The 12,687-nt window shown below is 41.5% G+C and overlaps 1 protein-coding gene across 1 annotated transcript; it reads left to right on the top strand.

Annotated features, from left to right (window-relative positions):
- Nucleotides 1–3,249: 3,249 nt before the first annotated feature.
- Nucleotides 3,250–3,876, top strand: LOC101849045 (piggyBac transposable element-derived protein 4-like). The gene has a single exon (XM_005096852.1). The coding sequence runs from the start codon at nucleotides 3,250–3,252 to the stop codon at nucleotides 3,874–3,876; it is 627 nt and encodes a 208-aa protein (XP_005096909.1).
- Nucleotides 3,877–12,687: the final 8,811 nt, after the last annotated feature.

Below are 12,687 nucleotides of genomic sequence, written 5' to 3'. Positions count from 1 at the left end.
GAGTTGGCCATCACATTACAGAAATTTTAAATTGTGTAAATATTTGGTGATTGGAATTTTTGGTTTGCTTGACTGGCCATAGATAGATGCTATAGATACAGTAGAGACAAATGTATGTGTATTGCATGTGTGTCTTATTTTTCTGGTCCATGTCCCTAGAGTAGGTCTCCACTAACCAAAGTCACCAGTAGGTGAGACTGAGCGCACAGATTTTGGCCTTTTTTTCTGTCTGGTGACGACTAACTAAATTTGGTTTGCTCCACTAGGGAGTGGGAATGTGGGAAAGTGCCCGCCTCGTGACTCATTGGGAGCAGAGGATGTTAGGATGAAAAAATTAAGGCTAACAATGTACATGTAATGCTGTTATTATTAATTAGTTTTAGTTTGACTTGTCTGTTTGTGAATGTATATTGTGTAGCGTTTGTTAAGTGTTTGCATTATGTTTAGTTATTTTGTTCTTGGTACTGTACTTACTAACTTTAGTCTCCCCTGGTTGTATTGATGATTTGATTAGTCATGATGGCGTCCACTAAATTCATTATATTCTAGATATTTCTATGCTATTGCTAGGAATGGGCACGGGACAAAATTATAAATTTAAACAAATATTTTTAGCTTCCAATTCCATGGTTGGCAGCGACCATTAAAGTAGATATTTAATTTCAACAGTTGTTTGCCTACTTCAAGCTGAGCCCGTCTCATAGCTGTTGGCAGAGTACCCAGAATTTTCATTCGGTAACTTCTTTTGAACTTTAAAGGTCTAGCACAGTCAACGAGTCGTGATCTTTGACACATTGAATTTTTAAAAACAAAAATTGTGATTACTTTGTTAGATTTGTTCTTTTCACTGTAAAACGTTAAACCCAAAACAGGCATTCTATCAGAGGATTGAGCGACACGTTGGACTGGCAAGATAGGACGTGTCACTGGAGAGCACACCATGAAGCCGGAAGCAGCGCAGTCACTGAGCCGACCTAAGCCAAGACTGGCCTGAGCTGGATATCCAGCAGAGGCTGCCACAGTTCCCCTTCCCCATCCCCTCCCTTGCAGAAGTTGGAAGTACTGGGCCTCATCGTGGCGCAAGGGTGAACACCCTGTTCAAACCGCAATATCACTTCATGTCATGCTGAAACAAGAGCAGACTGGGTGGAGAGGTTTGAGCTGGGTGGCCAACACAGTACTACACTCACAGGCAAGTGTGCAAAAGTGGGCTGTTTGATGAAATTTATGAACTGTTGTGAAATTTTAATGTGAGCTTCTGCATGTTTTAGTGTTTTTTTTCAAGTTTATTTCCAGTAGGCTAGTTAAAGCTTTTTTTTTTTTTTTATCTCTGTTTGACTTTGTATAGTATAGTAGCTGACACAGCTCTGTGCTTTCCTATCTTCTGACCTGGTCATCAATAGTAAGACATTCATAAATCTGTACAAAAACAAAGTCATATGATTAACCCTTAAGATTCTTGTTCCTGATAAATGTTTGCCCAATAAGCGCAATTCCGCGCGGTGTTCCACAGCTGGTCCCTGTTCAGTCGTGGTCGCGCGCGGGCAACGCTTTTCGTTTAGTTGGGGGTCTGCACTTGTGCGCTTATATATGTGTGCATTAGTATGCTTGTGCCTGTGTGTCCATCTGGAACTTTCTGCGTTGTTTTGCAACGTGAAACGTTGGTAGAGATAATGGAGCGTCGGTTGAGACATTCATCCAATGAAATATGAGCATTTTGACCCAGTTAAACACTTGAGGGACTCGAAAGGATATTCAGGAAATAGGACTTGCTCTCAATGCAAACACCTTTCCTCACTTTTCAAACGATCTAATTCTTGAACAAAACGTTGTTTCCTGATGTAAATAATCATATTTGGTGGTTTTAAACCATTGTCCTACCAGAGGGAGAAATTTGAGAGCAACTGAATAAAAAAAATATTCTAAAATTATCCCATTTTCCCCCCTTTCGAACGATAGCTAATAAGCAAGTTCATTCATTATAGGTGTGAAATCTGGAAAAGTTGTTTGATTTGGTGTAACTTCCAATCTCAGTGTCTCTGATCAACCGACGAGATAACGGGATTATTCGTGTGATCGTAACACTTATTCGTAGATCATATCAGTTTGCTATAAAAGATGAGGCTCTTTTTTCATTGTTATCTTTCACTATTGACTCGCCGAGATAACCCCAGCAGTCAGCAGTCATCAGATAAAGCAGAATGGAACCAGCCGAGATTGATATCAGCGACCTTTCCGTCATGTCACAGCTTATTCGTGGTAGTATCGCGACCTCTCCCGGTGAACTTTACGGGGACGGGAGTGACGACGAGTCAATTCCAACAAGTGGGCCAAGTCAAGCGGAGGAAGAGGAGGAGGGTGAAGAACGTACCGTTAGAACTGAAACAACTGGGGAGTGGAGAGAGGGAGCGTCTGACCGTAGTCCCCCCACCCTTCGAGCCAGTCCAGCAGCCTGGCCCCCAAGTTGAGATGAGAGACGGAGCGACACCACTTGATTATCTCAAGTTCTTTGTGTCTGAGGGTATGATGACACATATTACAACTGAAACAAACCGCTACGCGGTACAGTGTCTCCGGTCAACAGGGCCATCAAGGGGCCGCCTTGCGACCTGGACTGACACCACCGGAAATGAGATGTGGGCCTTTTTTGGCCTTGTCACTGGAATGGGCCTTCTTCCACTTTCTGACATCCAAGAGTACTGGTGCACTGATGCCATTTACAACCTTCCCTTCTTCGCAAGTGTGATGACAAGAGACAGATTTTTAAACCTTCTCACTTGTCTACACGTAAACAAAAACGAAAACTTTGTTGCAAGAGGTCGGCCACGACCCATTGTTCAAAATTAGCCCGTTCCTGGACAGCCTGGCAAAGACCTTCGCCGACAATTACTGTCCGTCTGCCAACGTTGCTATCGATGAAGCCATGGTCGCATGGAGAGGCAATCTCAGCTTCCGTGTGTACAACCCAGACAAGCCGGACAAATTTGGAGTTAAGATTTTCCAGCTTTGTGACTCCAAGAACGCTTACTTGCTGCAAGTTTGAAGTCTACACTGGAAAGAAAAAAGCCTCTTCCAAAGGAGCAGTTTAGGACGCTGTGATGAGGCTGCTGTCTCCCTACCTCGGGTGTGGACATCGACTATACATCGACAATTTCTACACTGCCCCAGTCCTCCTGACAGACCTACTTACCAACAAGACAACAGCATGCGGCACTTATCAGGCTCAACAGGAAGGGACTGTCGAAGGAGATGGCGGGGAAGAATGTGCTGAAGAAGAAGGGAGAAGTAAAGCTCATGACAATTGGAACGATGAATCATATCAAGTTCATGGATCGACGTGAGGTCAACATCTTGACATCCATCCACTCTGGCGGTATGAGCGACACGGGACGGGCAGACAGAGCCACCCGGGAGCAGATCATCAAGTTTGATGTGGTGAAGGACGACAACAGGTTTATGGGAGCTGTCGACTGGTCGGATCAGATGGTCCAGTACAACTCATTTAAGCGGAAGACACGGAAGTGGTGGAAGAAGGTTTTTTTCCACTTCTTTATGTTAGCAGAGCTCAACGTCTACTTGCTGTACAAAGAGTCGACTGCACAGCCCCTCAGTCACCGTATGTTCAGGCATGAGCTGGCCAAGGAGGTGGCGAGACAGATTATCCCTCCAAAGCCTTCAAGACGCACCAGCCTCCAGCCTGGAGATTCTTTACTACATCGTCTTACAGCCAGGCACTTCCCCAGCAGAGTCCCTCGTCATGCTGGCACCGTAGAGCAACCAGGGAATAAGGTCAGACCTGCCACTCGACTCTGCGTTGTTTGCACCACCAACACTGGAAAGAGGAAAGCCCCGGGTGACAGTCGGAAGAGGAAATAATAGATAGCTGAGTGCGTCCATTGCAATGTAGGCCTCTGCCTCATTCCATGCTTCGAGCTGTACCACTCAAAAAAGGACTACAAGATGGCGTACCGCAGACTCCAGGTCTTTGACGACTCAACTGAAGCCTCCCCACGCAGTTCCTCTTCTGACTAGGCCAACTGTCCTTTTTAGGACAACCCCCTCCCAACAAAATCGGAAGTACTGGGCCTCATCGTGGCTTAGGGGCGAACACTTGTGCATGAAATGCATGGATGGCCAACTGCAGTACTATGTAAAAAAAAAGAAAAGAAAGGGAAAGCTCTCAAAGTTCTCACCTCTTTTTTTTTTTCAGTTAAAAAAAACCTAAATTACAGTGCTAATGACCAAATCCACCTTTTTTTTTTCTTTCTTTCTCCTTTTTAAAATCTTGTAACTGCAGTAAATAATTACCAAAGCTTAACTTTCACCCAGAGAATCTGAAATAACATTCTTCATTCATATCAGTAACAAAAAGAACCAAACAACTTTTATGGTCTTCCAGAGTACAAACTGCTTGTATTTCATTCCAATTAGACACACTCCCTTCAATAATTGCAGCGAAACTAGGTGTTTCCCTGACCTGCTGCGGCACACTTGCGTGACAGGTGTCTGACCCCGGCGCCCCGCGACATAAGCTCGCGGGCGACGAAAGTGGGTCATCGATCGATATGGTTAACCCCACAGGACTAGAGTTAATTTATGTCAGAATTCTGCTCCCGACTGGTCATGAATTTTTTGTGTTGTAAAAGAGACATAAATCTCTAAAAGTTACAAAGTCAAAAACGAACCTCAAGTCCACATATTATATATAAAATTGGAGCTCTCCTTTTTTTTTTCTTTGTTTTGCTTGGCAATGAACTTTGATCTGATTTGTACCAGAAGGTGACAATTATGATTTAGAATACAGTCAAACCTTCTTATACCACCACCCTTGGGTCAAGCATGAAGCTGACGAAACAGCGGGGCTGGTGGCTCAACGCGGCTCCTCTGTTGTATAGCCTCGACTGCCTGGTGTCAAGGACCATGGTTTTGCAGTGCACCCAAAGTGTCTTGTCGTTGTGACGAGGTTTGGCTGCACTGTAATAATAATAAAAGATATAGCATTTGTATAGTGGAAATCCCCGCTCAGCAGCAAGCTCTATGCACTTTACAAACTATACTGTTAGTATATATATAAGTATTACCCCCCAGCAGACCTAATAATATTCTGAAACAATAATCTCAACTTCCTGTGAAGCATACAGTGCAAGCTGCCATTTTACAGGAAAATTTGTGTAAAGTGCCTTTCCCAATGACACAACGTCGGGCCTGCGACTCAAACCCCCGAACTCACAAGCTCACGATTATGAGTCGGTAGCCTTACCACTAGACTACCGACACCACCTGTACTTAGATCTCAAGAAGTGTAGGGAGGTTAAATTTTAAAGTCCATGTGTGCTGAGACCTAGACATGGCTTTGGTGGTTTGATTTTGAAGTTCTGGCTTTTCCACAGGGCCTGATCAGGATTTATTTATTTTTCGAAAATGGTCGTGGAAAAAATATCTGACATACCATTCGGATTTGTCCCCATCGAAGATGGACGTTAGAAATTCGGAATCTCGCCTCTTAAATGAAATAACCCAATGGTGTCGATAGGTGTGTTAAACCCATACAAATACATGACAAGAGACAGGTTTTTAAAATCCCCTGACTTTCCTGCGTGTCAAAATGACGACGACAATTTTGTTCTCAGGGGTGAGAGGAAGGCAACGACGCCGTCTTCAACTTCAACTTCAAGATCTTTCCCTTCTTCAACGGCCTTGCGGGAACTTTCACTGCCAACTTCTAGCTCACCTTCAGCGTGGTGTTTGGCGAGACCGTGTTAACATGGAGAAACAATCTCAGCTACTGAGTAAGTTACTGAGTAAGTGTGCCGTCCAGATAAGCCGAGTCAGTTTGGTGTCAAGTTGTTCCAACTCTGTGACAACAGTAATGCCTACTGCACAACTGTCAAGTAGGCCCTACTCCCGATAAAATTGGAGCCCTTTGATTTTTAAAGAATCCTGTTGTAGAACCTCCATTGGAGTGCATGAATTGGATTTTTATTGTTGAATTCTATTTCCATCAGTCACGCGCAGCAACGTAAATGACATGGAAACACTGGTTTATTTGCAAAATTCGCTTGACTTATTGTAAATGAAAAGGAAATAGGACTACACTTGTAATTTGCGTGGTTTTACTATGCACGTTTATTTGCTATTTTCAGTTTGTAATGTTACTTTAATCTGCTAGAGTTTTGTAGACTCTGATTTTTCTCACAAACTTTTATTTTTGGGGAGAATTCTTGGGAAAATTCCTACTTTTGGTCATGGATTAGTCGGCAGGTCCGCTACTGCTGCAAGTTGGAGGCGTAGATCTGTACGTGTCCAAAGGGAGCAGCTAGCCTACGACCTTGTTATAATATGAGGCTACTGCCTCCGTACCTGGGCTGTGGCCATCAGCTGTACATGACAATTTTTACACAGCCCTCACCCAGCTCAGCAAAGGCCTTTCAATCAGAGAGCCATTTTCAAGACTTCCTGAAGTTACTCAAGACCATGTCATATGACAACAATCCAGTTGTTGTTATCGATCCAGCAACAGCTGGGCTCTCACCCTTCAGCCATGTAGTGATAAGACAACAATCCAGTAGACTGGGATCTTCCAGCGACAGACTTGCTCACTGATTGAGCAACCAAGGACAATGCTGATGAAGATGAAACTGATTCCACAGATAAAATGGTGTGGACACAAGAAGGGTTTTCTGCTTCAAGCACACTACGTTTTTACCTGCAATAAAAATGTCTGCTGCCCTTCAACTGAGCACTTGACAGCCAGAGAGACATCTATGAGGTCAGGAGATAGCTGGGAGACGCGGGCCCAGGGACTCTCTTGAACTCATCCAGCTCACTCACAACTACTACTGGATCCTGTCTAGATCTTGTTGTGGGGGAATCCACTTAAAAAAACAAAAAAGGAAAAACATTTTAATGGGCCTTACGGCAGTCCTAAGCCTGCAACCCACTCCAGTTGGGAACTCAGAAGGGAATGTTTTTTTTAACCCACCCAATGCCAACAGCAATAACAGATAAAAATTAGATGTTAAAAAAGACATTTTGTAAACGGCCTCATGGCAGTCTTAACCCTTTGCGCAGTCACTTGGTGTAATCCATCCAGAGATCACCTTTAATGTAAGATCTGAGATTCCATGTTTGCGAATCTATTCAAACTGCGTGTAAATCCTCAACTTTATCCTTATAACCATCAAAGTACAGTCGAACCTACCCTGACGGCCACCTGTACAAACGGCCACTTTCCATTCCCCACCCCCCCTTGCGTTTTTTCGATAAAATTTAACTGTGTAAAACGGGCACCTGTCCAACGCGGCCACCTTATTTTAACACACAACCCCTATCACACAAAGCAATAACACTTGTCTTAGACGGCCACCTTAGTGACTCCATTACGTTTTGTCATAAATTGTGCATTGGCCCCTGGCGTTGTGGATGAGCCGTCATAATTCAATCATCGTTTTGTTAGGTAGTCCCTCCAACCGATCATGTTGCGTAGGCCCCTCCCTCTGTTGACCAATAGGTACCGATTTTCAGCTGCCATTGAGGTAAGCGTGTGATCCCTCATAAACCATAAGCCCCGCCCAGGACTCATACACAAATCGTAAGTGAGATGAATGGTCAGTGTTTACCCAGTCTGTAACAAAGTAACAAAGGACGTCAACATGAACTTGTGACAGAAGCGCCGCTCGTTCTCCGAGTGGTGGCGACCCATGTGTTTGTTTTAACATGGCACTCTGTTTGATACATTTCGTTTTATTGTCACCCTTGCGCAAAATCAGCAACAAAATAAAAATTACAAACAAAATTGGAACCAATTTCAAGAAAAACAACAACAATGTTGCTACTTTCGATTGGGATCTCAGATGGTAATGGTTTGTTTTCTTCATCTTGATCAGTCCTGCCTAAGACGACCATCTGTCTTATACGGTCACTTTTCTCCTTGACAATGGGTGGCCGTCTTACACAGGTTTGACTGTAGATAGTTCATGAGGCTTTGAAATTGATTTTTGTTTCATGTTATTGGTGGATTTGACCTTTGTAAAAAAAAACAACTAAAGGAACTGAAGGTTGGATTGTTTTAGAATTATTTAAATTACTGGGCAACATGTCTCACAAAAGTCTATTAGAACAGTGTGTAATTTGCACATGCAGATGTAGTGATTTTCAGTTCTAGCCTAGTGCTTACACTTGCAATGGGACATTTTTTCAGTTGGTTTTACTGTAAACGACAAGCATACCATGTTTGATTTTTCATTCCTTCATCAATTTTGGCAAAGACTTCATAGTGAAGGGTAGCCTACTCAAGATCAAGAACGTTCTTTACTTTGAAGAGAAACGAGAACTCTTACTAAAACTAAAAATCACTAACACTAACCTGTAACATTGGTAACAATGATTAATACACATGTAATGGTTTCTGTTTATTGGAATCTAAGTTGCTGTAATAAAAAGTTTGCTTGTATCAAAATGGGAGTTTTCTTGTGTTTTGCTTTTTAAAATTTTTTCTGTGTATGTGTGTCAAAATTGGGGACCCCATTAGTAAACCCTTCACTTACCCCCACCAGGGCAGTGCTACTGATTGAAATTGAAGTGTCTTCAGGCCTTTCCCAAGGTGGGAGGGGGGGGGGATTAACCTGTTCTTACGTATAAATAAATTTAAACAACGTATTAAATCTAGGTGACCAGAAAAAAGTTAGTCCAAAAGAAAGCCGTTATGAAATAAATAAGGTACGGTACAAACACCAGAGTTTGCAGAATCATGGTAGCCTACGACGTCCATCCGGATTTATTCTGTATTAATAGTAATAGCAATAAAATATGACAGGTACAAAGTAACAATAATATCTTTTAGACACCCCCAATTTTGAGTAAAATGCATTCTCAGAATTCTGACACGAGGAGTGATACATGTATTGACAATCAGGTGTTGACACTGATCAGGGGAAATCTTATTCGTGCCCTCCATGAGTCCATGATTTTTTTTTTTCAATTCTTGGATGCTTTCAAAGGTTTTAATACGTCCGATCCAACGAAGTTGAGTCCTTTTGGGACATAGGCCTTCACTTCATGATGTAAATACATTTAAATTTATTTGCCACGGTCGGAATTTTTTTGTAATGTAATCTTAACGGGAGGAGCTACCCTTGAGGACAATTTTCTATGTTTGTTGCCCAAGTTCAAATCTAAGTACGGTACACATGATATAAGTTAGGCATAGTAAAATCTCTTGATACCGGTACTACGCAATTTTCTTTGCCTGTTTAGCAGTAGAAAGGCTGCAGAAAAAGTCAGGAGCCCAGAGCAGACGGGGGGAGAGGGCAGAAAGTGGAGACGAAAGCAGATGACAGAACATTTTTAGAGAGCAGGAAAGGAGGTGAAAGAAAGTTTTAGATAGATATGTTTTTTAGTTTAGTTTAGTAGAGGTTTTACGGCGCTCGCAACTGCATATGGTCATATGAGCGCCAATAGATATGTTTAACAGAAAAGAAGGAGCAAACCACACCAGAGCACCCGCCAACCACCCACGGGCACAAATCTAGAATTTTGTTCATTTGAGTAGAGAAGCACATTGACACAATAATGGTCAATTAGTGCAGGGAAAAATGAGGCAGACAGACAGACAAAAACAAAAGAGGGATGGTAGTAAAGAAGTAGAACCTACAAGTGGCGTCTTCCAAAACTTCATGTCATGTAGAAGACAGACATACCTGTCCCCGTGGTTTTATGCACCCCGCATAATTTAGCAAAATTTGACTATTTTTAGCATAATTTCTGATTATTTTCCTTTATCATTCTTTTTAAAAATTATCAGAATCGCATAATTTCACACTTTTCGGCTCAGTTTGCGTAATTTCAGAATTTTTCTTGCATAAAACGACGGGGACAGACATACAGAGGGAAACACTCTGGACAACACGACCACAGTGAACACCACTCAACTCCAGACAAATCTCCCAAAACCTCTGTTTGGACCTTTATTCATGCATCACCTACAACAATCACTCAGTACATCATGTATACATCTTAAGGAACTGTGGGAGATCAGATATGTTTCTGGTTGATCATGCAGTAAAATCAAGTCATGGCTGGAATATACTGGGAAAAAAACAACAGGTCACTGTTTATTGAACAATCAACAAAACCAATACCTTGTCCTTTCTACTTCATATCATGAGAGGATAGTGGGTAGTTCAGTTGGCAGGTGCTCTGGTGTAGTTTGTTCCTTCTTCCCTATCAATGATCAAACATGTATTGTCCTTACGTCACTTGCAACACAATTACATTTGTAGGTCATTCTCATACATGACATACAGGTGCTGAAAATTAGTACATGTGAGGTGTTACAAGAGAGTAACATACAAAGAAAAGAAGTTTGTTTGAGTAAAGAGAAGCACATCGACTTCGACACAATGGTCATTTACGTTAGTGCAGAAGAAAAAAGTAAGACAGACGGAAACAACAGAGGGAAAGTCAAAGTGGCACCCCCCCCCCCCCAACCGCCTGCAAAGAAAATGGAAGAGAGAAAAGTATGATAAATGTTTTATATATATAATTATATAGGAAAAAAAGTAGCAAACCACACTAGAATAGCGCCTGCCAACTACCCACGTACAATGTAGTAGTAACCATGTATAAACAACATCTGGAAATCAAAATGAACACAACTGATGCAAAACCTTAAACTCAAAAAGCTATTCAACTGTTCCAAGCCCAGAAAGAAAAATGTTTCAGGAGAAAGAAAAAGTTGTTTAATTAATCTAAAAAAAATTGTAAATTGTAGGCCTACCTCCATGCCATAATGTAATTTTCCTTTGCCTTTTTCAACATTAATGAATTTTGATTTTGACAAAATATAAATTATAAAAAATTCAGCATTTTGGGCTTAGTAGGCCCTACATCAACTACATCTGAATGTGAATAGCTGGCTGAGGAAATATTTTCTTTCAAGAATCAAGCAAAGACATCTTGTTTGTCTGATACTGATGAGCTATGACCAAGGAGGTTATAAAAAGAATTGATACGGTACTAAGATCCTTAGTTGTGACCAAAATGAATGCCCCCCCCCCACTCCTCTGTGAGGAAGACAGGAGTTGTTAACAACATTTGTGACCATGGCAGTGGTGAGTAAATAACGCATACTGCCTCCTCATATTCTTCATATTGTTTGTTTGAGTAAAGAGAAGCACCTCAACACAATAATGGTTATTCAGTACTGAGGAAAAGTAAGACAGACAGACAGAGCAACAAAGAGAAAGTAAAGAAGTAGGACTACCAGTGGCACCCTCCAATCACCCACAGGGACATTCTTCATCATAGAATTGTATTAAAAAATGTGCAGTTCTTGAAAAGGACATAGTTGCACAATGTAGTAGTATGATATCACACTTCAAATAAAACATCATCACATGGGATAGGTTTTTAAAAAGTTTAAATGTCAACAGTTTTATAGTATAGTATAGTAGGCCTATTTGCGACAAGAACAGCTAGGTCATATAAGTGGCGAAGATTTGAGATATAATAATATTACAAGACAGTAACATACAAAGAAAAGAAGGGGGAGAGGTAATGGTCCTAGTATTCATAGCTGTTTGATTCTATGAAAGAAGTAGCAAACCACAACAGAGCATCCCCCAATCACTCATCCACGGAATCTTTTAGGGCATGGAAACTGTGAAAGCACCATTCAAACCATGTCATTCCAAAAAAATAATGAACACATTTTTTGCCCAGCTCCTCTACCCCTCCACAGGCATTGAAAGAAAGAAACGGGCAAAGAAAATATCATCAGGGAATCTGTCAAACTTTCTCAACACTTTTATGGCAAAAATCCTGTGTCATTTTTTTCACAAAGGCACTTGCTGCTTTAAGGTTTTTTTTCACAACCAATCAGTTATTGATAAAAAAAGTTAACAAAACGTCAAATGTGTAAATATCTTACGATTTTATGTCTTAATAAAGATAACAATAAATAATTAAAAAAACATTTGTATACAAAATATAGCGCAAATAGCCTACCTGATCAACAGCAAGTTGTATGCGCTTTACATTACAATTTACGTTATTACCCCAGCAGATCTGATAGCATTCTGAAACAATAGATGTTTGATTGGAAAGAAGGAGCAAACAAGCAGACCGCAGCAGACTCAGAGCACCCGCCAACCACCCAAATGCACAGAACTGAGCCAACACTGAAACTGAATGTACCAAGCGCAAGTTGGTCCCAGTGCATTCTGCAATTTACAAAGACGTTAAAGTAAAGGAAAGCACATCATCACAAAATAACAGTCAATTAGCCCCGAGAATAAGCAAAACTGACAAATAGTAACAATGGAAGAAAAGAAAAGAAGCAGAGCAAACCTAGCAGCACCCTCGTCGCTCCAACCACCCCCAAACTTCCGTTTGCAAACAACACACATATATTCATTAGAGGAAATCTGCGTAAATTACATATAATTACACACAAACAAACAAACAGAAAATGCACAGCTCGCAGACTTCTACTTCTATACCCATGGCATGATAGATCTGCTTGCCTTCACAGAACCAAAACGCACACACACACCCACAAACCCATACCCACATGCTTTAACACACACACACACACATATATCACATCACATACACCCACACACAGTAAATTAAGAAAGTAATTGTGCCACTCTCTCTCACGAACATAATCAAACTGGAATACCAGTA

Source organism: Aplysia californica, unplaced genomic scaffold (genome assembly GCF_000002075.1).
Source record: "Aplysia californica isolate F4 #8 unplaced genomic scaffold, AplCal3.0 scaffold00139, whole genome shotgun sequence".
Lineage (NCBI taxonomy): Eukaryota > Metazoa > Mollusca > Gastropoda > Aplysiida > Aplysiidae > Aplysia > Aplysia californica.
The sequence above is the reverse complement of the archived record's forward strand: the minus strand, read 5'-3'. Positions and strand labels throughout refer to the sequence as shown.

Excerpts from the sequence above, each read along its gene's own strand:
- LOC101849045 (XM_005096852.1), top strand. The coding sequence starts at position 3,250 with ATGGCGGGGAAGAATGTGCTGAAGAAGAAGGGAGAAGTAAAGCTCATG.